The sequence below is a fragment of the Battus philenor genome, unplaced genomic scaffold (assembly GCF_028537555.1).
Source record: "Battus philenor isolate CCGP_79_NKW_IND1 unplaced genomic scaffold, ilBatPhil1.0.hap1 SCAF_28, whole genome shotgun sequence".
Taxonomy (NCBI): domain Eukaryota; kingdom Metazoa; phylum Arthropoda; class Insecta; order Lepidoptera; family Papilionidae; genus Battus; species Battus philenor.
This window is the reverse complement of record NW_027181691.1, coordinates 6,935,541-6,958,703: the sequence shown is the minus strand read 5'-3', so window position 1 is coordinate 6,958,703 and position 23,163 is coordinate 6,935,541. Positions and strand designations below refer to the sequence as shown.

Sequence of the window (23,163 nt, the reverse complement as noted above, 5' to 3'; positions counted from 1 at the left end):
AGACTTTCCGATCTCTGTTAATAATAATAACCTAGTTTCTTCTTATATATGATTCGTCCAAACGAGAACTCGTTTGAATATAGACACTCCATAGAACCTTGAGCAGAACTCGGACTAGAATTAACATGAAATTATTTGGCATAAAATTTCTAAAGCACCATTATACCGTGTTCGATAAACCATTAAAGTTTAACATATTATTTTTATATTTTCTTTTTCTATGATTATTGTTTGGCGCCATTTTTTAAATTGCATCATACATTGCAGAAACCTGCAGACTAGGAGCCCTATTGAAATATGGACGTTAATTATATATACAGTGATTAATGTATTAATTATAGGATTAAGATTCCATTAGCTTAATTAAAAAATGCATGCCTTTAAACATAATACAATAACCATTCCTTAAACAAATGTATATTTATATTAAATTAGAACTTAAGGTTTATCTGTCAAAGATAAACAAAGAAAATGAATTAAGACAAACGCGGTTTAGCATTAAACTGACTGCTAAATAGCGTTCTATAGTACATTTAAGCCTCCAGATAAAATAAAATTCGGTGTCAAATTATATAATCTAATGGTAAATATTACCATTTGTTTGTTCTATACAATAAGTGTAACATCTAAACACTACAGGGCGTCTAATGATTTACAAAAATGCATTGCAAATACACACTCAAAATTAAAAAATAATACAACTAAATGTCAGGCTTTTTTAATCTGTCAGTACTGTTTAGTTTTTTTAAAGTTGTTTTAGCAACAAGTCTTTTAGACATATTACTTTTTAATTTTTGTATGTGATATAGTGCGAGTAACGTTCTACACATCAATACAGGGTCAAGTGCAACATTTGCTCAAGCCACTACATCCGCAGTCAACCTTTCGCGCTCGCCTCCTACAGAACCCATAACATTTCAATGCCAAACAGCATAACCCCCCTTTCTTACTGCTCTCAGATTTACACGACTCCCGGCTGTTCAATCTTTCGAGTTGCGGCGGATCTTTCTCGTTTAGCAGCATATCTAACCTACTCTTTAATTGCGTAGGCGATACACTTCTGTCTCTATTAAGTTTTGTATTCGTCGATTTTATTTCCAATTTGCTCGATCCTAGAACATCTGTGATTTCATTCAAGTCTTCCGAGCCTGTTGAGTTATCAGCGTTTGGTGTGTGTGATTCTACACTCTCCGGTGTGTAAGGATCTAAGCATTGATTAGGGCTCAGTAGCGAAGTATCGATATCGTTAACAAATATGCCGTCGTAACTCGAATAATCAGCGCTAGTGATTTCTACGCAAGGGATATCGATTCTCTCTGCCAATGAACTCGTTCTAGTGATTTTTATTCTTTCATCTAAAAGTATTTCAGGGTGTACTTCCGAGCTGAATATTTGTTTCTTGTTAGAATAAATATCAGGGTCTGTGGGGAGGCGAGTGAGATGAGGAGATCTGTGCGGAGGGGTGTTAAGGTTTGTAAACGAACAGAGACCGCTAGGGTGAATGCATTTACCCTCTACTGTACCTCTGTCGCTTTGCAGCATCACGCGCAAGTAGATTGGCTGCAAACGAAATATTAACTTATTATTTATTCATGTTATCCGTACAGGATCAATAAAGAGTAACTACCTGTGTATATTATGAAATATTAAATGTCAGATTGTTAGCCTAATGTAGTAGGATCTAGACAATTGGACTTCTTGTATGAGGATTCTAATCAGATCGTCTTCAGGAAATCAATCATAGACAGAATTTTCTGTTCCAAGTCTTAATTAAAGGAAAGTTATTGTTAGAAATATAGTAAATAATACAATTTCATATTCATAAAGTTAACAAATACTTTTTGAGTCTGATTGTACGTAATAAAGTTCTACAAGATTTCTTAGCCCTTACTTCTTGTAGTTTTAAATCTAGAAGTACTGTACTTTATTAAATAAATCTTATTTTAGCATTCAGGAGATTTTAGTCAATCAAAATATGTGGTACTTTGTTTGTTGGGTCATTTACACGATTGATGAGTTTAGCTATTCTTAGAAGATCAGCATTCCGAGCCAGTGATAGCTTACTACTTATAATGTTAAAATAATTAACTATTCAAAAGTGAATGTAAGTTAAAAAACTTGAATCAAGATAGTTTGAATTTAAATTTGTAGGATTTACACTTACTCTATGGCAAGTAGTTTGTATCATATTGTTTTTAAAAATAATTTTCACAAAGTGCCATTAATACAAAAAATGCAGTAATAAATCATAGAATGCGGCCTGAAATCATGAAAGTGCCAAACATCACCAGCAGATTGGTATATTGAAGTAGCGGTGGCCAGTCCACAAATGTTAAGGGATGTAAGCCGAAACATGGAGAGTTACCCACAAGGTGGACAGACAACCCTGCTAAGGTCATCAGAATACGCTGGACGCAGGCTGTCTATCAGTGGACATCGTTTGGCTAAATATTATTCCTTACATCTTTTTTCGGTGATTATTTGTTCGACAACGTACCTTATGGTCACCCATACAGGCGGAGTCCCCTATGACTCCGTAGTCGGTACGTCTGCGCGATGTGACCTCAGCAAGACGCTTCAATTCGCCCGTGTCCGACTTCGGCGATCCTTCAGATTGATTGCGAACTAACCGCCTACGGTTCGGCGACCCGTCGGGATCAGATCCTCTAAGAATAAATAAAACGTCAATCACGAACAAAAGCGACAAGTTCATTTGACATAAAGCTGTATAAAAATCTTTTATTTAAATAATAGAATAATTTAATGTTTCATAATGGACAGTAATTTAAGTATATTCGTATACAGTTATATTAAGTGTATGAAAATTGTCAGACTACAAAGAATAATTGGTAATATATAGTTTAAGTTGATCTACACAAGACATTTTGGGAAACTATATATCTACTATATGCTAGTCGTGAATTATGAGTGTATATTTTAGGTTTTTGATATTGTAGGTGTAAACCAAACTTCTACTTACTGTACCTAAGCTAAAATTTATTTACTGTACTTAACTATACTTTACACCAAATTGAAGGAATAATTATATTCTTTCAAAACTCTGGTTTGGGCTATCAATTAAAACACGTTTAACTTAACAATTCAAGGGTTCCTATGTGGGCTAGACCAACACGTTATATATGACTATCTTTATTATTTAAAATATAACACTGTGGTTTCTATTACATTGATACAATGATGATAAAATAATCCTAACCGTGCATTGAGAGCATGTTGAATACTGGTGGGATCTGCAATGCTCTTCCTGCTGATGGCGATGCCGGGGACAGACAGAGCGTCCAAGTCCGCAACGCTGCCTTTCTTCTCTAATATCTTACCCGGACTGGTCTGTAAACATTATTTAAATAGCTCTTAATTAGGTGATTCAGTTTAATAATTTATACAAATTATGGATAGAAAACTATATCATTTGGAGAAGAACAGTTGTGCAATGGTTGTCGCTTCCCAGCAGCGGACAGCGCCATGTGGTTGCAATTTGAACTATACGAGTTTAACCCTTTCGCTCTGGACCATAAATCCTAAATTTCGGTGCCTAATTCAACTGAAAAGGCAAAAATTGGTAGAATATAACATAACATGGTAACTTAAGACGAAATAAGAACCTAAAATTAAACCTCTGTGCAGCAAGCATCTCACAAAATTAAATTAATAATTTAAGGTGGAAATTTTTTTATTAAAATTATTCGGAATTTGAATTACAGTTATAGTTACAGAATTTGAATTATATGTTTTGAAAGTATTGGTACTGTTTTGTTAACAATTTTCTAGTTATTTACTGCTAATATCTGTCATTTAAATTTCTTAAGTGAACAGTTAATTTTTTTAATATTAAAAATTATGTATGTTACATATTACTTTTTATGGGTCGCCATCTTAATTGTATTTTCGGGGTTACTATATATTTTCCGAAGATATAGGAGACCGTTCTAAATTCACCTGATGGTTCTGCTTCGCCGGTGAGTTAGAGCGCGCCGGGCTGCTATCTGAAGACGAGACCCTGCTGCTGTCCGTTGAATCCGTAACTGATTTCCTGTCAGAATAAAAATAAGGAATATTAATTAAACATGTACCTCCTTTATGTCTTTAGGGCAAATCGTACATGGAATACTTTTCCCTAGGTACAACGAAAGGGTTATTTGATGTCACTAGTAAAAATTACGAGAGAGTTTTCGCATACTACCCACATTTTAATGGCATTGGCCTAAAATACTACAATGCCTTGCACAAAAACCAGGGGGCAGAGAGCTGGCATTTAAGACTTCCACTGCTTGTCATAGAACTCAAGAGTTCTAATAAGACCGATGGGAACTGGCCTTCATCCAGCGTCGTCTCTTGATCTTAACAAGAGCACCTTTTAACGTTAAGGAGTTTTAGTCTACTTTTCAATCGCCCTGTGTATATCTCTGTCCTAAAACCGAGTATATTCTCTCTTCATTCTAGGATGTAATTGAAATCTGGGAAATTCTTGGTAAACACATTAAAGTGTAGTATAAACATCGATAGCTACTTAACAGTCAGCGACCAGTCCACCAAATAAGTCCAACAAGCGTTAGTCTAATGACACAAACCTGGAACTGTTCAAGTGTCGGGAGTCACCTCGCGCGTCGGACTGCTGGATAAGAAGACGCGCTGACTGCGACAACAAGACACGATCGCACCATGCTGGACACCTGGACGAAGACAAAAGTTATAAGTTTTTCTTATACTTTACTATAATGAACTTATAAATAAAAAAAGTGATAATAAAGCGATAAAGACAGCTCGACTGATTGTTATGAGATTAGTATCAAGTTTATTGCAGTGTGTGGCGCAGAAAATAATTCTCTGTTTTGAAGAGTATGTGAAACTCGTCGGCAGATCATCCAAGATGGGATGGTGGGATGATGCTCTTCAAGAAATGAAACCCCTATATTTTTTTAAAAAAACTATGCGTCAAATATTATATTTTTTATTAAACTAAGTCAAATTGAATCTTACTCGGTAAAATAAATAATGTAATCCAAGCCCAGACTCACAAAAGGACTTTCCGAGCTTAGATGCTAGAATAAAATCCAGGCTGTATGAATTTAGAGGTCTGACGTTCAGTAAAGCTGTAAATGCGAATCGGCAAAAAGCATTTGAAAGCAACCAAAATTCCTACGAACTTTTGTCTATTAATAAATATTATTACTTAACCAGTAATTACTTTTAATTGACATAATAATAGTTGTACATATTAAGTATTGCATAAACTATGAGTATTTGTTTTAGGTAATTTGTAATAATATAATTTTAACGTCATTACTACAGCCATAGGAAGTCCACTGATGGATAAAGGCCTCCTTTATGGAAGGACAGGTTGGAAGTGGCCAGCAAAGTGGACATTGGATCTAGCTAAGTGGCACTTAGCTACATCCAATGTCCACTTTGTGAGAAGCTGAGGTTCTCAGTCAGAGGTTATATCATAATTTTAAGGTCTCAGTGGTCATCTGATGAGCATGCTATGTGGCTTGCTCTCTACTATGTTCACAAGATTATTTATTTGTATGTAAACATTAAGTTTTGACACAAGTCTTAGTATTAAGTATAGATCATTAGAAAACAAATTTAATTAAGATTTATTTCAGTAAGAAGCTATGGAGGCGGTTTCAATGAGGTACCCATATAACATTAACCACAACCAACCATTTTAATAGTTCTTTCAATACAACGGTTTCTATAATAAGCTTCAAGTAAATATGCTACTGAACATGTGAGGACAATTAAAAATATTATTTGTTAAAAATACAGTCAACCATACCTGGTCTTCATGTAATGGGTGGGTAGCTGTACATTTTCCTCGAAAGGATAACTCGGTGGGAACTTGACGGGGAACTCGTACAGATGCGGCCTTAGTGCCTCCAGCTCTCGGTCGAAGCGTTGCAGCTGTAATGAACAATATAAACTTTATTTAATTACAATTTTTTAAATTTTTGTATGTTTTTAACAATACACTAAAGATTTATAATTTTTATTTATTTATTAATGAGAATAAAGTGATATTATCAGACTTGACACAGCCTCCTTGTTTCCTATGTACACACACTTAAACTTATACTTATATTATAAAAAACTTAAATGTATCTTAATTTAAATAATAACTAATCTCTTTTAGGTCGGAATTGTGAGTGTACGCTTACCGCAAACAAACTTAAATCAGCTTGGCTGGACTAACCTTCTTTGAGATACTGTGAATAAATAACTAATATGTACTAACAAACTAAAAGTACAAATTAATAAAGGATATATATCTATTTTTGGTACATTACTTATAACAAAGTATTTTTCCTTTCAGCTGTATTCATCGGACTCACATCATTGTTTAGTGATAATAAGGTAAGGAAGCGTTTACATGACCTGTGAGATCTCGCATTGATTGATGTTTACTAGTTGATTTAGTGCGTTGTTTAGACAACAGAGATAAGTTCATTGGTAAATTCTGAACAAATATGTTGGAAGGGCATTTTTCGTTAACCAAGAAAACTATGCAAAGTATGAGTTACTACTTGCACACCTTAAATATTTGGGTGAATATTAACGCATCTTAACATTTGTTGTTGTGCTCTAATATTATCTGTCCCTTTCACTAGCTTAAAAGAAGGCTACGTTAATTCTTTCAAAAAATGTTACAAGTATTGCAAGATCGAATTCTTATTTAGGGTCACAGGGTTTATGATTCATCTTTTCTGCCAATTTATTTGTACCTAAACGCGACTTCATAAAGTCGGCAAATCTTTTTTATTTATTACAATATGATCTCAAACTGTTCGGAAACAATTTTGTATTAAAGCTTACTACACTGTAAATGACTATAGAAAATAGCAAAAATTAAAAAGAAAAAATTAGTTTCCAGGCCATTTCAAAGTGTCTTAAAATTGGTGATTTTAGATTATTTAAAAAATCTATAGTTCTTCTGTGTTTCTTTCCGTTGTTACAATGCCGAACAGGGAGACTCAATTTGACGTCAACAAGAGATGTAATACTTTTTATCATATTGAATAAATCATTTTTGAATTTTATTGTATACAATGTAAGGGCTTTTCAGTTGATCAGGGTATCTTACTATCAATAATTAGTTTACAAATATGATTTATTATGAATTATGAATCGAATTATGACTTTCTTACCCATGGCTCTCTGAATATTTTCTGATGGTCAACATGAGCGAACTCCTTCTTGCCGACGGTAAGGACTACTCTGTCGTCGGACTTGGCTCGGTACTGCAGCTTTGATGAGTCCACGTTTGCACCGTTTTGTAGGCGACACGCTGTCAGCTCCTCCGTTACTTTCTGGAATCATACCTTGTATTACAAAAACAAATTTAATTTACCGCTATTTACGTCAAAAAAGCTTTCTTCATTTGCAATCTTTTTTATACAACTGAAGAATGAATTAAACTTAAGGAGTCTTCAAGACACGAGTGAATCTGTTTCTTCTGGGCTAGCATGTACCATTTTTTCTTATTTCTTTCCTCGTCATCGCTTAAGATCAGGCGAGACAGATGCTGCTTCTTCTATGGAGGATAAAAAAGACTGAAATGCCATCACGTAGACAAGGACGGAGCATGAGAGACTTCTATGTCCTTGCATTGATTTAAAAACCCACGATGTTTTTCTATCAGAGCTATGTAACGGCATCCTTGGTATATTTTCACACATCGTCAACCGGCTATATTTGATTGTTGTTAAGCTTTATTGGCCTTTCTAGTTTTTATAGCTTCGACACAGATCTGGAACCCGCGAGCTAATAAATTAAAAAAAACCTACGTCGGATGATGCCTGACGTATTATATTAATATCTATTTGATTGTCAGCCCCCGGCGATAACTGATAACTCATCCCTACTTCGGGGAAGAAAAAATTTCTCTTTCTTCTTTTAAGGTGCGTCAGAACTTAGAGCACTCTACTTTTAGCACTCTCCTCCTAACGTGAATAATGAAGTGTGTAGAGTCCGTCACTCACGTGCCCAGGGCACCAAGAAGTATGTACTCTGGCCGCAGATGACAAAACCAAGGATTTGATGAAATACTTTTTTACATTTAATGAATTAATTTTGTAGGTGTAAAAGTAATAAGGCAATTAATAAATAGCTATATTGCTGTTAATAATAATGTATTAATAATAGTAAGATAATTCGGATTACTACATGTTAAAATTAATTATTGTTTATCATCTGTCACTGTAGACTTTGTATTGCCAGAAGTTATGGGCCTATCGCAGACCAAGACAAATTTTAATTAATGTAACACATTATAGAGCGAAGACTTTGTATAGGTGATCGGAAACAGGCGTAAAAGCTCTTTGCTTATATATGACTTATATGCTTACCTCTTTAAAGCTAAACCTCTAACCAATTACCCTGTATATCACTAGCTATTTCGACCCCTTTTGCTAACTAATGGTTAATAAAATTGTAGCAACAATTACCTTGACTACACCGCCGGTGTCAGTGCGGAAGTTGAAGTCTCCGAATATGAAGTAGGGAGCAGAGTTCGCGTCTGAGTGCAGATGACGGAGCGTGTGGCGTAGCGCTCGGCGACGGCTGCGGCAGTACACCTGGTGGAGGAAGCTGGATCTATTATTTCTGGTACCATAGACTGTAAGCCGCTCACTTGGTAATAAGCAATATATCCTACTGCTAACTACAGTACATCTCATCGCACTATATTGCTCCTGAAACAGTCGTGTGCCTTAGAAAAGAGCGGCTAAGTGGGGGTCGGAGAAAAAATAACGTGAGCGGCCACCGCCGCTAAGCATTGACGGCTAGATGAGGAAACAGAAGGACTGATATTAGTCCCCACCCTCTTATTTTGGCCAGACCTACATAGCTAATAGTCTCTTTGTTCCTTAAGGATTAATTCGTTGTGCGTATAAACAGTTGCTTACAGATGGGAAGGGTTCCATAGCCAGCAGATTTGAGGCGTCGTGGAACAGGTGTATGTTGACGAACTCCACTGCGGTTCCACGAAGTAACCAGCGCGTGCGCAAAAAGCCCTTCCGCGACCACTTGCACTGAGGAATAGAAACATTGTTTAGTCTATATAATTAAAAATTTGCTATAAAAATAGCATTACATGGTGGTACATGTTTCTTTATCCATATTCCACAATGAATCTATTAAAAAAATAATTTGACAGAAATTAGAATCAATTTGAACTCAATCTACAATGACATCAGTTAACATTAAGCTATAATTATTCCGCACAATATTTATGAACAGCCTACAACAAACTGACAGTTTTCCGATTCCTCCCGTCCTGATAGAAATCTATGGAATAAGACTATAATCAGCGCCGAACGTTCAGCAGCTGAAATGATGACTATTGAAATCCAAAATGACGACATAAATTTTTATTTATTAACATAAAAACATTAATAAAGTTTAAAGGATTTTCTATGACGATCAGAGTACGAATCGTGCAGGGGACTTCCCCGCGGAACAATCAAACAAACGTTATTCGTACATTGATTCATCATCATGTCAACCGATAGACGTAGGCAAGGCAGGCAAGTAGTTAACAAAATGTAATTGGTGAAGAGATTTTACATTTATAATGGAGAGAGCTATGCTCGCGGTTTCGCTGCGATCGAATCAAAACGAGGAGATTCGGAGAAGAACCAAGGTCACCGACGTAGCACGAAGAATTTCTCGTCTAAAGTGGCAGTGGGCGGGGCATTATGCAACCAATAGCCGTTGGGCCCGAAAGGTTCTTGAGTGACCACGAGTCTGTATCTAATAGATTCAGGCGTTACCTCGCGGAAGTACATCCTAACTAAGAAAAGGATTAATATATAGCTACTTCCGCTATGCACCATTAATCCACTCTCTACACGTGCTTAACCCCTCCACGGGGCATCCTCAGTAGATGTTAGACCGAACAGTGCCAAACATCGAGACTCGATGGTAGTTGTGTTTCGCATTGTTTACCGCACGCGCATTTATCGGCGGGCTGGCGAGCGGTGCACTTCATTGCTGCATATCGGAAGTAGCTATATATTAGTCCCTTTATTATAGCGTGGGTAGGTTCTCCCACGTTACAGGTTAATGTTATAAGTCGCTGGACTGCGGGCAGCGCCAGATCGGTCATCGGAAGGCATCGTTCTTTCGGGGAGGCCTATTCCTTGCAGTCGGTTAAAGAAAAGAAGAGAAGAAGCACATCTACATCTATCGTCGTCCTATCTGTTTATCATACATAGCTCAATATAAATAAATAGTTCATCAACAATTCTTATGGTCCTCCAGTCTATCTTCATTAGTTATTAATGACTTACTTCTGGAAAGAAATGCTGTGGAAACTTCGCTTTCTCCTTAGTGGTGACTTTTTCAATGTTGCCGCTATTTACTTCCTTCCCCACGACGTCCACGTAGCCCTTCGCATCGAAGTCCCAGATCTTGACATCCGCGAGAGTCGAATGCGCGAAATACATGTTGCCCAATGCCTTGAAAATAAATTAATTGCTGCATTTTAATCAATTTTGAATGTCTTAATCCATGAAATTAACTATGTAGGTGAGAACGTGTTATAAAATTAATCTTTAAATTTTTTATTTTAAAATACCTACACAGAGAAATCTAACAGCAAATATGTTCTCATACTTTATTCAATTTTATAATGACTAGTGTAATTATTCAACAACTGTTTCATTACGTTTACCTAGCAGGATAGACGAAACGCGGAAACAAATAATTATATTACTCATAAATATATCGAGAATACGAAGTTAATCGGAATGCCACGATGACGTCACAGATGTGGTTGGAAAGCACGCTATGTATTGTGGTTTACGTTTTCTTTACGTCCAAATAAAGAACAAGTCATTTTTACTCGTGGAAATATGTGTGCGTAGTTTGTAAATACTCATCGATGACGAGTGTGTCTACTGACACACAAATCAAAACCGAAAGTGAGCAGCTATACGCACACTAATATACGAGAGCATAAATGAGTAAAGTGATGTTTGTTTACAAAGCCGCATTGAATCGTTAAGCTCAGAGTTATTCGTGTCCCGGAAGAGTCGAAGTAAAAGATGTTTTTTTTTTTTGCTGTTGTTTATTCACAAGTAACCAAATTATGTTTCAAATGTTTTCTACGTATTTGAATCTTTGTATAATTAAATCATTTACGCCTTACAAATATATACATAACATATTACAGCGCTGAGAGTAGGCTTAAAGAAAAAAATAAATAAAACATTAATGTTTTTTTCATAAATATTTGTCTTCGCAAACCTTCAAAAGTTTCCACTTGTTATTACCTTAAAAAAAGGATTAAAAAGTTTATTAAATGCAGCATTATAGTAATATTACTGTATCTAATATATTACAATTACCTTTTAATATGAAACTAGCTGTCGCACGCCCCACCTCAGCTCTTTGTGGGGGAATTTTGAAAAAATTATTATTAAATGTCCTCTACTCGGGGAATAAAAATTTCTACCAATTTTAAGTATCTAAGCCTAATGGCTCCAGAGATGTAATGTCGAGCACACGTATAAATATCTATATGCAGCTTCATTGATAATAGGTGTAAAAGCGTTAAATGAATGATTGTATAGCTCATTTGCATTCAATTAATGTACGGTTCACTTTACATAATAATCAACAGTTGTTGAAATAACAAGCTACGTTATTTTAATATAGCAAGAAAAAACATTTTCAAAATTCAATTCAAAATCACTACTCGTACATATTAAAATTACTTATTGTTTACTATCAGTTCCCGCAGACTTCGTACTGCCAGAAGTTATTTTTTTTAATTAATAGCCCCCGCTGTTGCGTATCTCTCCTTCCACCCCTATCTAGTTGGGACAGGAATTTTATTTCTTAAACAATTTTTGCATATTTTATTTTTTCCATACTCTTCTTTCATTCCTCACAATTTCTATCTTGCTACTCTTTCATTCAACAATTCGATCTATTTTTATTTACAATTTGCAATAACTCAGATGTTTTATTTTAACTTTTCTCTTACATTTATGTAACACAGTTCTTTTATTTTATCGCAGTTACAACTTTATTTTTATTTACATCTAATTTGTACCTTACTATATTTTACTTCTAATTTAAATGTTATTCTTACATGTTTTGCTTACTTATTCGTATTTATAAAATCTTTTATCACTTTTCCGCAGAACTTGAGGAAGGTTTCTCTCCCTTCTTCCTCTTTAATGAATAACTGCTAGAATTATTGCTCTATCGCATTCCAATAAAAAAAAAAACAAATGTTTAAGATTGATAATTTTATAAAGGTCGATCCGAAACAGGTGTAAAAGGTTTAAAGTTTACAAATGAACAGTAATTTTCACCGGTTTAAAGCTTTTGTATCTCAAACCAATCAATATTTATAGTTTAAAGCTACGTTTTTCTTACCAAATATGTAAATAAAGAAAATAAATCCAGAAGCGAATTCAATGACATTTGCGAGGAGTTCGTACCGTCCTTTGCTAATATAATTTAGGTCGTAAATATTTTATAAAATAGGCAATAAATAGAAACCGCATCTGCGACTCCACAATTCATTATAAGTGTAACAAGAAGCGATACACAATATTCCTTCAAACTGACAGATGTTGACCACAGCTCGTGATTGTGGTAACACTATACTTTGTCAATTGACAGCTGACACATTGATATCACGTGAGCTGGCTGCAAAGGGTTAATTTATGGTTGTTAAATTAATGGATATGTACTATATATAGCATGTCTACACGAGTACATCTTTGTCATCGTTATTATAGTTACACTGGTAGCCCAGCGATACAGGAATTTTACTTACGAGCGTAGGTCGCGAGTTCAATTCACACTGTGCCTTTAATATATAGGATTGCCACTGATTATAAACAAGTTTCCAGAGGATGGCAGCAGTGTCCTCTGCGTATGAAATACCACATTGCTATCGCCAACTCGCCTGCCAAGCGTGGCGACTATGATATGTCCCCCCATAGATATCTTTGGGGAGACCTACCCCTTGCAGTGGGCGTATATGGGCCAAAATGACAATGACCACGAGTAAATTAATAAGTCATACTATATTTATATGTCCGCTATGAGTATATTGTCGTCTGGGGTCATCGAGTATAAAGTTAACTGGAGACTAAACTATTAACAAAAATTTTGATACCACCGGAATTAAAAATGTTTGCTGAAAATAAATTTAGTAAGAGTGTTGTCTCTAAATAGAATATACTGGATATCACTCTGAAATTTGTTAACTTCGGGCAGTATAAAATCTGCTGGAATAATTAATTTAATATATACTAACACGCATTCTTAAAATCCTTTTTCTTACTATATTAACACAACGTTATTTATTATTTCTGAAACCCACGATTTTTGGACATTGGGTACGACAAATTGACATAAACGCCTTTAAAGATTTTTCATCTAGAACCAATCTTCCTGTATTTAGGGAGAAAAGCCGGACTAGGGAAATCGATTAAACATTTAGAAAGAAAATCTATGTAAGTCTGAACTAGTAATTTAGGTAAAGATTTAAAAACTACATTTCTTGTTAGCAACACAGGATAAAAAGAGCAGACCCTGATTTTCCGCCATATTGTATTTGTGACATTTCGAAAGCTAAATGCTTTTTTAATCTGTAATTGTATTGCGATGTTTTTTTAGTCTTTTGGTATGTTCTTTTTGGTTTTCGTAGTTAAATAAATATAACTTCAGGACGACAGCGGAATATAACGTATATATTGAAAGAGATTTAACCAATTACACAAACCATATTGTAATACGTGTCATTTTGAATTAAGTCATATTTGCAATACACGAAGCAAATTCATAGTAGATATCAAGTACACAGCTGCCTTTCTAACCCTTAAACACCCGAAAACTGTTCCTCAGGCAATAACATCCCTACATTACCTAATATCTGGTAGCCTCAACAGTAGCACATCTCCTACAATTATTTAAAATTTGGTTTAATACTTAGAGGAGTTTGGTGTGAATGTGAACGCCAATTCATTACAAGGAGGCCTCTCTAAAGCCTTTGCAGGGATTGTCAGTAATTAATCTGAGAATAAAGTCTTAAGACGTTTATAATATTAACGAATGGAAGAAAATATTTGTTACTTAGTAAATAATTTCAAATCAATGAACACTAACATAGGGCTTTCTAAAAAAATAGCACACTATAAGGGCACACATCTCACGTGGACTCAATCAACGGTATCTCGGCGACACTAACGCCCTCTTTGAAAAGCGATGTCCCCTCTGCGCTTTCCAAGACTACCCTACATTTTCGACAACCACTTGCATGGCTACTCTCGCATAACGAGAAGTATGTCCTAGGTTATACACGTTATAAATTTGATTTATCTATTTTTTTATTTTAATAAAACGTTAATGACACTAGTTTAAATCACTTATCGCCATTTGCAAATCGGAGAAATATAGCTGAAGTTTCATCATTTTTAAAAATAATCAAGGGAATTGAATATTCAGATCACTTATCTAAAATAAATTTTAAAGCCCCCCGATAGATCTCTCAAATATATGTACCTGATACATCCACTACTTTAATAATGTCTGTAGACAGCAGGACATAGATCGTTTTCAGCCACCGTTCTTTTGAAGTGTAACATTATTTTTTTTTTGATGATGATAATGTCATTAAATTTCCTTTATTTTCTTTTTGTAACCTAATATAACACTATAAGTGATGACTTGTAATTGCCTCTTCTTTGTACAAGTATTTACCTACAGATGTAATTCTACCCTTCAAAAAAATAAAAATGAAACTCACTGTAAACTTTTCCGGCGAACTGAAGTCTTCGTCCAGGAATATCCTGATCTTGTCATAGAGTCTCAACTCGGGGCAGTCGCAGAGGCGTTGTACAAAGTCTTGTACGTACTGCATCGATTTTTCATAAGCCTTTCCGCCGACCTCTTGCAGATGTAGAGCTATGAACTTTGGGTCCATTCGGGAGACTGCTTGGAGAAACTCCGAAGTCCAAATTGGTAGCATCACTGACGGCTGGAAATTGAGGTTAGGCTTTTTATTATTGTCGGATTTATTGATACCTGGTCATTGTTTCAACAGCAAAGAACTTCGTACATCTAAATACTTCTTAATTTTTCATTCTTGTGGATTGAACATATAATAGCACATAGAGTGATTGTGTTGTAAAACTTCGTAATTGTTGGAAATTGATTATTGTAGTGTAAACATATTTTCAAATATATGTTTCGTATTGTAAGTCTTGTTTGTGTGTGTGTTGTACAATTTTTAATGAACGCCCCTCAGTCCATTTCGCGGCTGAATTTTCGCAAAATCAGTTCTTAGCTGATTTCTAATCGGCGAAAAAAATATTCCTATGAAATTTGAAGCCTCAGAGATATCGTAGTCATTACACAAATGAAAATTTCTTTTATGTATATATATAGATATTATTGAATAATTAAATACAGAGCTGTGACTATAAACTCGAAGTGCTATAACTGACTTTTCCAAGAATATTAGAATAGGTTTTATGACTACACCGACAAAGACGGTACCACATTTATGATTATTAAAGCCACCGTTTTATAACTGTGCCCTATACAAAAGCAGTTAAATAATTTTGCAACCCGATGACATAACCTATAGCATTTAACTATCTAGCAATATTTGTACTATGTTTAACGGTACTAGTTGTGAATATATTATTTGACATGATTCAAAATTTGTTTATTTTTCTACTGTCAGTTTCGTTTGTAATAGATTTAGTCAATATTAATAACACTGCCGATGTCTACAAAGTTTAAAAGTTTTAACAGAATCAATATATTCAAAATAAAAGTTATAATTTAAAAATTGTTGAGAAAAAATTGTATTTCATTGTCTTTTAAAACCAGATGAGATTACGTAAGTACATCATGCATTAATTACTGAGAATATAACATCTTAGTTTGAAAAAAATATTTATTTAAACATGATCATTAAGATGATACAATAATGACTATCTGGAATAGTAATGGTCAATTAAGAAAAAATGAACGCGCAGATAAAATGTCATTAATCTAACAGAAGTATTACTTTAATATAATGTCTCTTTTGTAAGAGATAGTCTTCGTGGGTCTATTGCAGTTGGAAGAGATGTAACTAATGAAATTGACGAGCTAATCAAAATACCATCTTATATCATCAAGTTATCTCACTGCTAACGTTCGTCATCATGTCAGCCGATAGAGGCCCACTGCAAGATAAAGGTCTAGGTACCTAATAAACTGCACATAAAACAACTAGTCAATTAATAATAGGAAAAATACAATAAGAAAAGTGTAGTAATGTATTAAGAAAGCACAACCCAAAGAAAACATAATATGTAAATGTAAAATATAATATGTAAATAATAAAATAAAGAAAAAAAAATGTACCTAGCCACCTGAAAGTAATAAGATGATGGAAGGAAGGCGATGAAAGCAGGAAGGAATGAAAGATATTGTGATGGAAATAAGGTAAGAATAAAAGAAATTGAGAAGTACGTCAGTGAGTGAAGATTAAAGATGAAAAATCTGAACAACTTATTTGTAAACAAAAACCCTGATCCAAACTAATTAGGGGTACGAGAGGCCTCCAATAGCGAGGGCCATTAAAAAAAAAGACAAAGGTCTCCCCCAAAGATCGTCATGATGACTGGTCTTGCGTTGCCCGCATCTAGCGACATCCTGCGGCCCCAACTATGTTTTCGGTCCACCTACTGGATCACAATTCCTTTTAGTTCACCACTCGAGAACATTTCGGCTTCAACGGCCGCACGAGTGATATGCCCCGCCCACTGTCACTTCGGATGAGCTAATCTTTGAGCTACATCGGTGACCTTTGCTCTTATGCGGATTTCCACATTGCTATAAAAAAAATTGCTGATCTGTTCGAACTGTTGTAGTTTTGGGCTTAGCTATAGATTTGGCGAATCTTTACGATTTATACAGGTTTATTGGTTACAAGTATACGCTTTAAAAGAGTAAATGCATAGCTGAATTTTTAGGAAAAAAATTTCAAGCTTTTAAAAATAAAAAAATGTTACATTATTTTTGTTACTGGAGTACGGCAGGCAAACAACTTCGGGCAATACGGTCTGTGCAGACAAATACTAAACTATAATTAATTTTAATACGTAGTAATCCGAATTATAAAACGCTCTTTATTACTATCACGTCACTTATTATTTCTGAAACCATAGATTTTGGATAGTGTACCATATATTAATTGACAGGTAATGAGCTATACACTCATTACTCTGAAGCTTTTACACCTTACATTTGTCATCCTGTATAAAAATTGCAACACTAAATTAACCTTCCGTTTGACCTGTATTTTGAAACATCAACAACTGACATATGTTTTCCTCTTTGACATAAACGGCCATCTTGATGGACGATTAAATAACTTAATTCAAATGCTATTATTTCGGTTAACGACATTGCAGAAACAAGTTTTTTATAAATTGACATATGAGTTTTCCTGTTTGCGTATTATGTTTTATTGTTCCTGTACACACGTAAGCGAACTTACGTAAATAACACATAAATAATTTATTTAGGTACAACATTATAAAACGTTATCTATGTACTTCATACTCGAACATAAAATTTTGTTTCATACATTGTGTTGCGGGCTATTTTAAGGTAGATTATGCTTAACAACATATACAATGTTATAAAACTTATTTATAAGATATAGCAGAGAGATTGACCAAATAAAAAAATAAAATTTATTAATAAATGTTGAAATAGAAGATAGAACACTTATACGGTAGTGGAAGATGCCTATCTTTATATAAGAGAATATGCCCAGACTGTGGATTGACGAAATAAACCATCTTTAATTAAATATGACATTGGTGTTTATAATTATATTCTGATTTTGTAAACGGTATATGTAATTGGACGTAAATTGGTGACATATCTACGGACAAAGCCTAATTAATTAACAAACAAATAAAGATTAAAAAACATAAAGACACATGACTTGTACAAATATTTATAACGTTTTATGTCTACAATACAATATAGGTCGGTATAACGAGTATTACCGTACTATTCGTGATTAAGTAAATAAATTTAAAATGCATACTTTCGTCATTTCAGCCGTAAGAACCACACTGCTGGACATATTCCATATATTTCACTAGGGATCGGTTGGAAGTGGTCTGAATCATATGTCTACAGACGACGACAATGTTGTTCATCTTATGGATGGACGTCTTTCGCTGCGTTCCGTAGCTTAACTCCGGAACCTTGAGGACCTCCCAAACTAATCTTACCAATCGCTAGGCTATGTCGTGTGCACTTTTGTATGTCTAGGAATCTGAATCTCGTTAAGAAATCTCCTGGGGTAATTTTAGTTTTTTCTGTAATTTTTTGTTTGACCTTATTGAAATACTCATAAGAATATGATAAATTTCCTTAGTATTTCAAAATAACATAGGGATGTCTAGTGAATTTATTTTATTATAAAAAAAAGTTTTTTTTGACAATGAATAGACCTGAAAAGAAAAGTCAATTATTTTTGATTTTTTAGCATTACTAATGGCTTTTTCAGTGTCCACCAGTTCAGGGAGTAGGTCGCATAAGGCGCTTAAAGCTACAGAGGTATTTCAGAAGTCTTGCCTTGGGATATAACTTACTATACCACCCAGCATTGGGAGGTCAAGGGGAATCCAATGCTTGGCGTACTACGCAATCTGATCGTGGCGAATAGCCGCTTTTAGCCTCCGCCATCTGAATATGTCGCATATAAGTCATCACATATGGGGCATTAAGAAAAGGAAATTGACAGGCTTCTAGGGTCGTTTTAGCTCGTTTCGGAAGATGCTCTATAGAGTGTGAGACTTTCGTAAAGGCCCAGAGTGGATCTCGCCTTGGACTGCCAACTAAACATGTTTAGCATTCTGACTCAAGGTCGTCTCAGAGGGCCAATAAATGTGTGTAAATCGCTGTAAAAGCATACAATTTTTTTTACCCAAAAACAACAAGTCATTCCACTCAAAGAGTAGTTTTTGTTATACTCGTACTATATGCAATATATTAGTATGTGTTTATTATAAGTATTATTCCAACAATATTATCAAAGACTTTTGACGTGATGGCGTTTTTTTGAGCGAACAGATCGTAATTCAGTAAAGTTTCCATAGAGTTAGTCAAATCTAGTCTTGGTTTCAGAGATGGTTTTTTTTACGCAAAAATTAATGTTTAATCAACACACGAAATACAACTTTTTATATTTTTGTTAAAATTCATGAGAATGTCCTATTGATGGCTGTTAAACATGAACTAGATGCCGCACCTAACTAGAAATCTGAATATAGACTATTAATAGATGGTGGTTGACAGCAGCATTGTTGCATTTTAAGTTCTGCAAGGGAAATTCTTAGTCACTGAGCTATCAAACAGATAATTTATTACATAAGAACAGCTATTATCTTATACATGTTGCATACATTTGCTTATTTGTATCTCTACACCAACTTGACTGGTAGAGAAATGCCGTAAGCCAAAAACTCAGCTATTACAGAATGTGTAAAAGTGTAAAAAAATAAATGCATAACAATATGAGTGTGAATTTTGTTAAAAAAATCTTCGACCAAAATCGAGTTTACGTCATTGTATTGCATATGTGGCCCACATATGGTACATAATTATCCCAGCAATGAAAAGCAATAACGCCCACTACTGTATGTCGACTATAATAGACGCCCCTTTGTCGCCCACCTAACACTTTTTTGCTGTAATATCCATCTATCCGTAACTATGCAATGTAGACAGATACAAATCACATGCAAAATTAAATAGACAGATAACATTTATAAAAAGTTGGAGGAAATTATTAAATGATAATCTACAAGGCTAAAGCGAACCTAAACACATGTCACATAACTTCCTGGTTATTTCGGATGTAGATAATCACAGTTTTGTATTAAAAAAAAACTTAACATGACATTATAATGAAAGAGTTACTTAATTGTTTTAATGCAGATGGACTTATTAATTTACTTTATTATTTTTGATAAAGTATAATATTGAAAATTTTTATCTATATTAACCATATTAAAAAATTAGCAGCATATTTTAGGTTTGGTGTCATATTTGTATATTTAAGGTTGGAGTGAAGACCACGGAGTTACAAGTACAGTGTAGTATTTCCACCTACAATGTGGACAGACAACCTTGAAGAGACGTGATATGGGCCACTTACTGGGGGAGGCTTATGTCCGGCAGTAACAGTCTTACAGCTAAGATGATGAAGATGTCATATTTAGTAAGCTTGTAGTTTCTACTGTTGACTTTTTTCTAAGAATACAGGTTTTAATCCAACTTTGACCACATACTAGGAATAATTTCAAATGACAGCCCAAGTCTAGGTCTGCTCTCAGAAGTCTGTGTACTCAGTTACTCCATGGAACATCTACCTGAGCAAGCAAATAATTTAGCAAGTTCCCAAATCAAGGAAATAAAAAGAGTAAAGAGACCTATTTTAAGACTTTCTAAGAGTATTCTTCACATTTTGATACTACAAACAAGTGTAGACTAAGTGTTTTTTTTGTATTTTGGCACCTCCAAACCCATGAACCTAAAACTGTAAAAAATTTGTATACAATTCCCCATTTAACTACTATTTTCATTCAATGTTCCATACACACTCATCATTTTCATAATTTCAAACATAAGACCTCCTACTGGATATAGGCCTCCCTCATAAATTTTCGATAGGTAGAGTAGGAAATGGCCTGAATCAAGCATCTTCCGACAATGTTAACAAGGTTGTCTGTTTGTTGGCGACATCAAACAATAAGCTTGCTGATCCATAGTCTCTACTTGGTTATGGACCCAGTGACTATCAGTTCTTCAAACTTTGTAAGCCCACTGTCTCTTCAACTTGCCCATATGCTTAGCTATGCTGGTTACTTTTGTTTTTTACAGATCTTATTCCTGATTTAATATACACACTACAGACTATCATTCATCATTTGTTTACAACATTTGTTTTAATATATACAACAAAGTGTTGCTCAAATATCTACTCCAGTTTATTAATTTATAAAAAAACACCAGAAACAGTTGCATTAAAATGAAATTAAATAAATGTTTAATTTTAATTATTAATTAAAAATTATCATTAACTTATTTATTATTCTCATTTATTCATTTATTATTACATTTATTTTAGATCCTTTCAAAGCATTTTACCAAAGATATTGAAACCAAGCAACATAATGCGGAGTTCAATGTACATTATGCACATACCATGGGAGAATTTAGACCTGTGTTGGTATGGACAAACTGTAGGTTTTCAGAATAGTGTGGAACTTATAAATAGAACAGATTCATTGTAAGTTGTAACCATAACAACATAAGTTGCATTTACTAAGCGCTTACTAGATTTTAAGTCACAAATATCAAATGTTTTGAAGTACCAATATTTATAATTTTGTAGTAAAATGTAAAAAAAGCAATTGTAATGAACAACCTCAAGACTTATCTGCTATATTTTTTTTTAATTTTGAATACTTACAACAGAATATCTTAATTTTGTATGTATTAAAATGTGTTTAGCTTTTAAAAGTTGCAATGTAATATTAGACATAGTAGGTGTAAATAAATATTTTATTCTATAAATAAAAGGCCTTTCTTTAGCCTTCAGCCTTCAGTTTCACACATTACATACATAATCCACTATTAATATGTAAGACATTTTACAAAAACACTTGCATTCTAATATAACTTATTAATACTTGTTTAAAAATTTATTGATATTTATGTCTGCTCATATATGCATTATGTGCAGCCCGCCCAATATATCTCATTTGAGGCTATGAAAGATTATTTATATATATATATATATAGTGTGTGAATTTTTTATTTTACAATTGTCAGATATTCTTACTACGAAACTAGTACTGGTACTATGAGCATATACCTCATATGTTATGGGACTGTCATAACACATCACAAAAAAAACGAAATAATAATAAAAAAGACATAACTCAATTTATTTTAATATTGTGACACAAAATTTATATTTTTTTTCATTATTATTGTGTCACACCTTTCGAACTTCTAACAAAGTGGCAGAGACCACACTAAAATATTAAGTTTTGAAATAATTCTGGATTGAATAGAATCTTTGCCACATATGAAACATTAATTTATTACATTTAGGTGCTGCTTCTCCCTAACATATACACCATACTAACTAAAGTTGTTTTGTTGTAATTACAACAAGTAAAAAAATACTTCAAGTAGGATATTCTCAACAAAACTATGCTTGGTTCAAAATAAGGAAAACATTGATGTCATATTTTAATTATATAATTTTAAATACAATCATATGCAAGTATAGAAAAACATTGAATTTTAGAAAAAAATCATACTCATATGATTTATATTTTTCATTTTAAATTACTGCGAGCTAATCGATTACAAAACATTTAATTTTATATTACACTATTGTAATTTTTTTTAAAAAATTGTCGTCGTATCAACCATCCATATTATCGACCAGTATCAAGTACGCATGACAATGTTAATCACCCGATAATCCTGTTACAAATACAGAACACAATATCGTTGCCGCAACATATTAATTAAAACTGTGTGGGTAATTAAATTACGTTATTGTCACAACCGACAACATCGAAAAATGGATTTTTGAAAATAATACTCACGTCTTCGAATATAGATCCGACGTTGGCGGTCACAAGCAGCAACGGCACTTTATCCGAGCCCATTTTTTTAAATTTCAACATGATCCTGAAGGCGTATCGAGTCAAAAGCAATTTCGCCAGTCAAGTAGTGCTGGCGACATTATATTAAAGCGCCAAAGCGGATTTCGCGCGCGAACGCTCTGTCTACTGCCGTCGCATGTATCATTATAGTTGTTTCGATTGTTATTTTATACGCGCGTACAATTCTTTTGCAGCGACACCGCAAAAATCACCCGAATGGCCCTCCTCGCCCTTTCAAGTTTCTGAGGTTTCTGACATTTGTAAATGAATGAGTATCGTTTAGTTTTACCGTAGTCACGTTAACTTTAACGAACATTTAGTAAGGTTTATACATATCTTGCGTCTATTTTGACATTATTACTATTTTTTATAAATTTGAGAATTTTCAATTTAAAAAATAACTGGATAA

General features: G+C 34.0%; 1 protein-coding gene across 1 annotated transcript; it reads right to left on the bottom strand.

The window, feature by feature from the left end:
• Positions 1-534: 534 nt before the first annotated feature.
• 5PtaseI (inositol polyphosphate-5-phosphatase A) lies at positions 535-22,986 on the bottom strand. Its single transcript, XM_068769413.1, has 12 exons — positions 22,695-22,986; positions 14,792-15,022; positions 10,311-10,478; positions 8,925-9,050; positions 8,466-8,594; positions 7,167-7,328; positions 5,801-5,925; positions 4,590-4,691; positions 3,958-4,051; positions 3,218-3,348; positions 2,498-2,666; positions 535-1,560 (listed from the first exon to the last, which is right to left on the bottom strand). The coding sequence occupies exons 1-12, from the start codon at positions 22,773-22,775 to the stop codon at positions 841-843; spliced, it is 2,238 nt and encodes a 745-aa protein (XP_068625514.1). The 5' UTR covers positions 22,776-22,986; the 3' UTR covers positions 535-840.
• Between the last annotated feature and the right edge of the window lie 177 nt (positions 22,987-23,163).

Excerpts from the sequence above, each read along its gene's own strand:
- 5PtaseI (XM_068769413.1), bottom strand. The coding sequence starts at position 22,775 with ATGTTGAAATTTAAAAAAATGGGCTCGGATAAAGTGCCGTTGCTGCTT. Across the intron at positions 5,926-7,166 it reads AAATATTCAGAGAGCCATGG|CTGCAACGCTTCGACCGAGA; the intron begins GTAAGAAAGTCA and ends TGTTCATTACAG. Across the intron at positions 3,349-3,957 it reads CGGCGAAGCAGAACCATCAG|ACCAGTCCGGGTAAGATATT; the intron begins GTGAATTTAGAA and ends TAATGTTTACAG.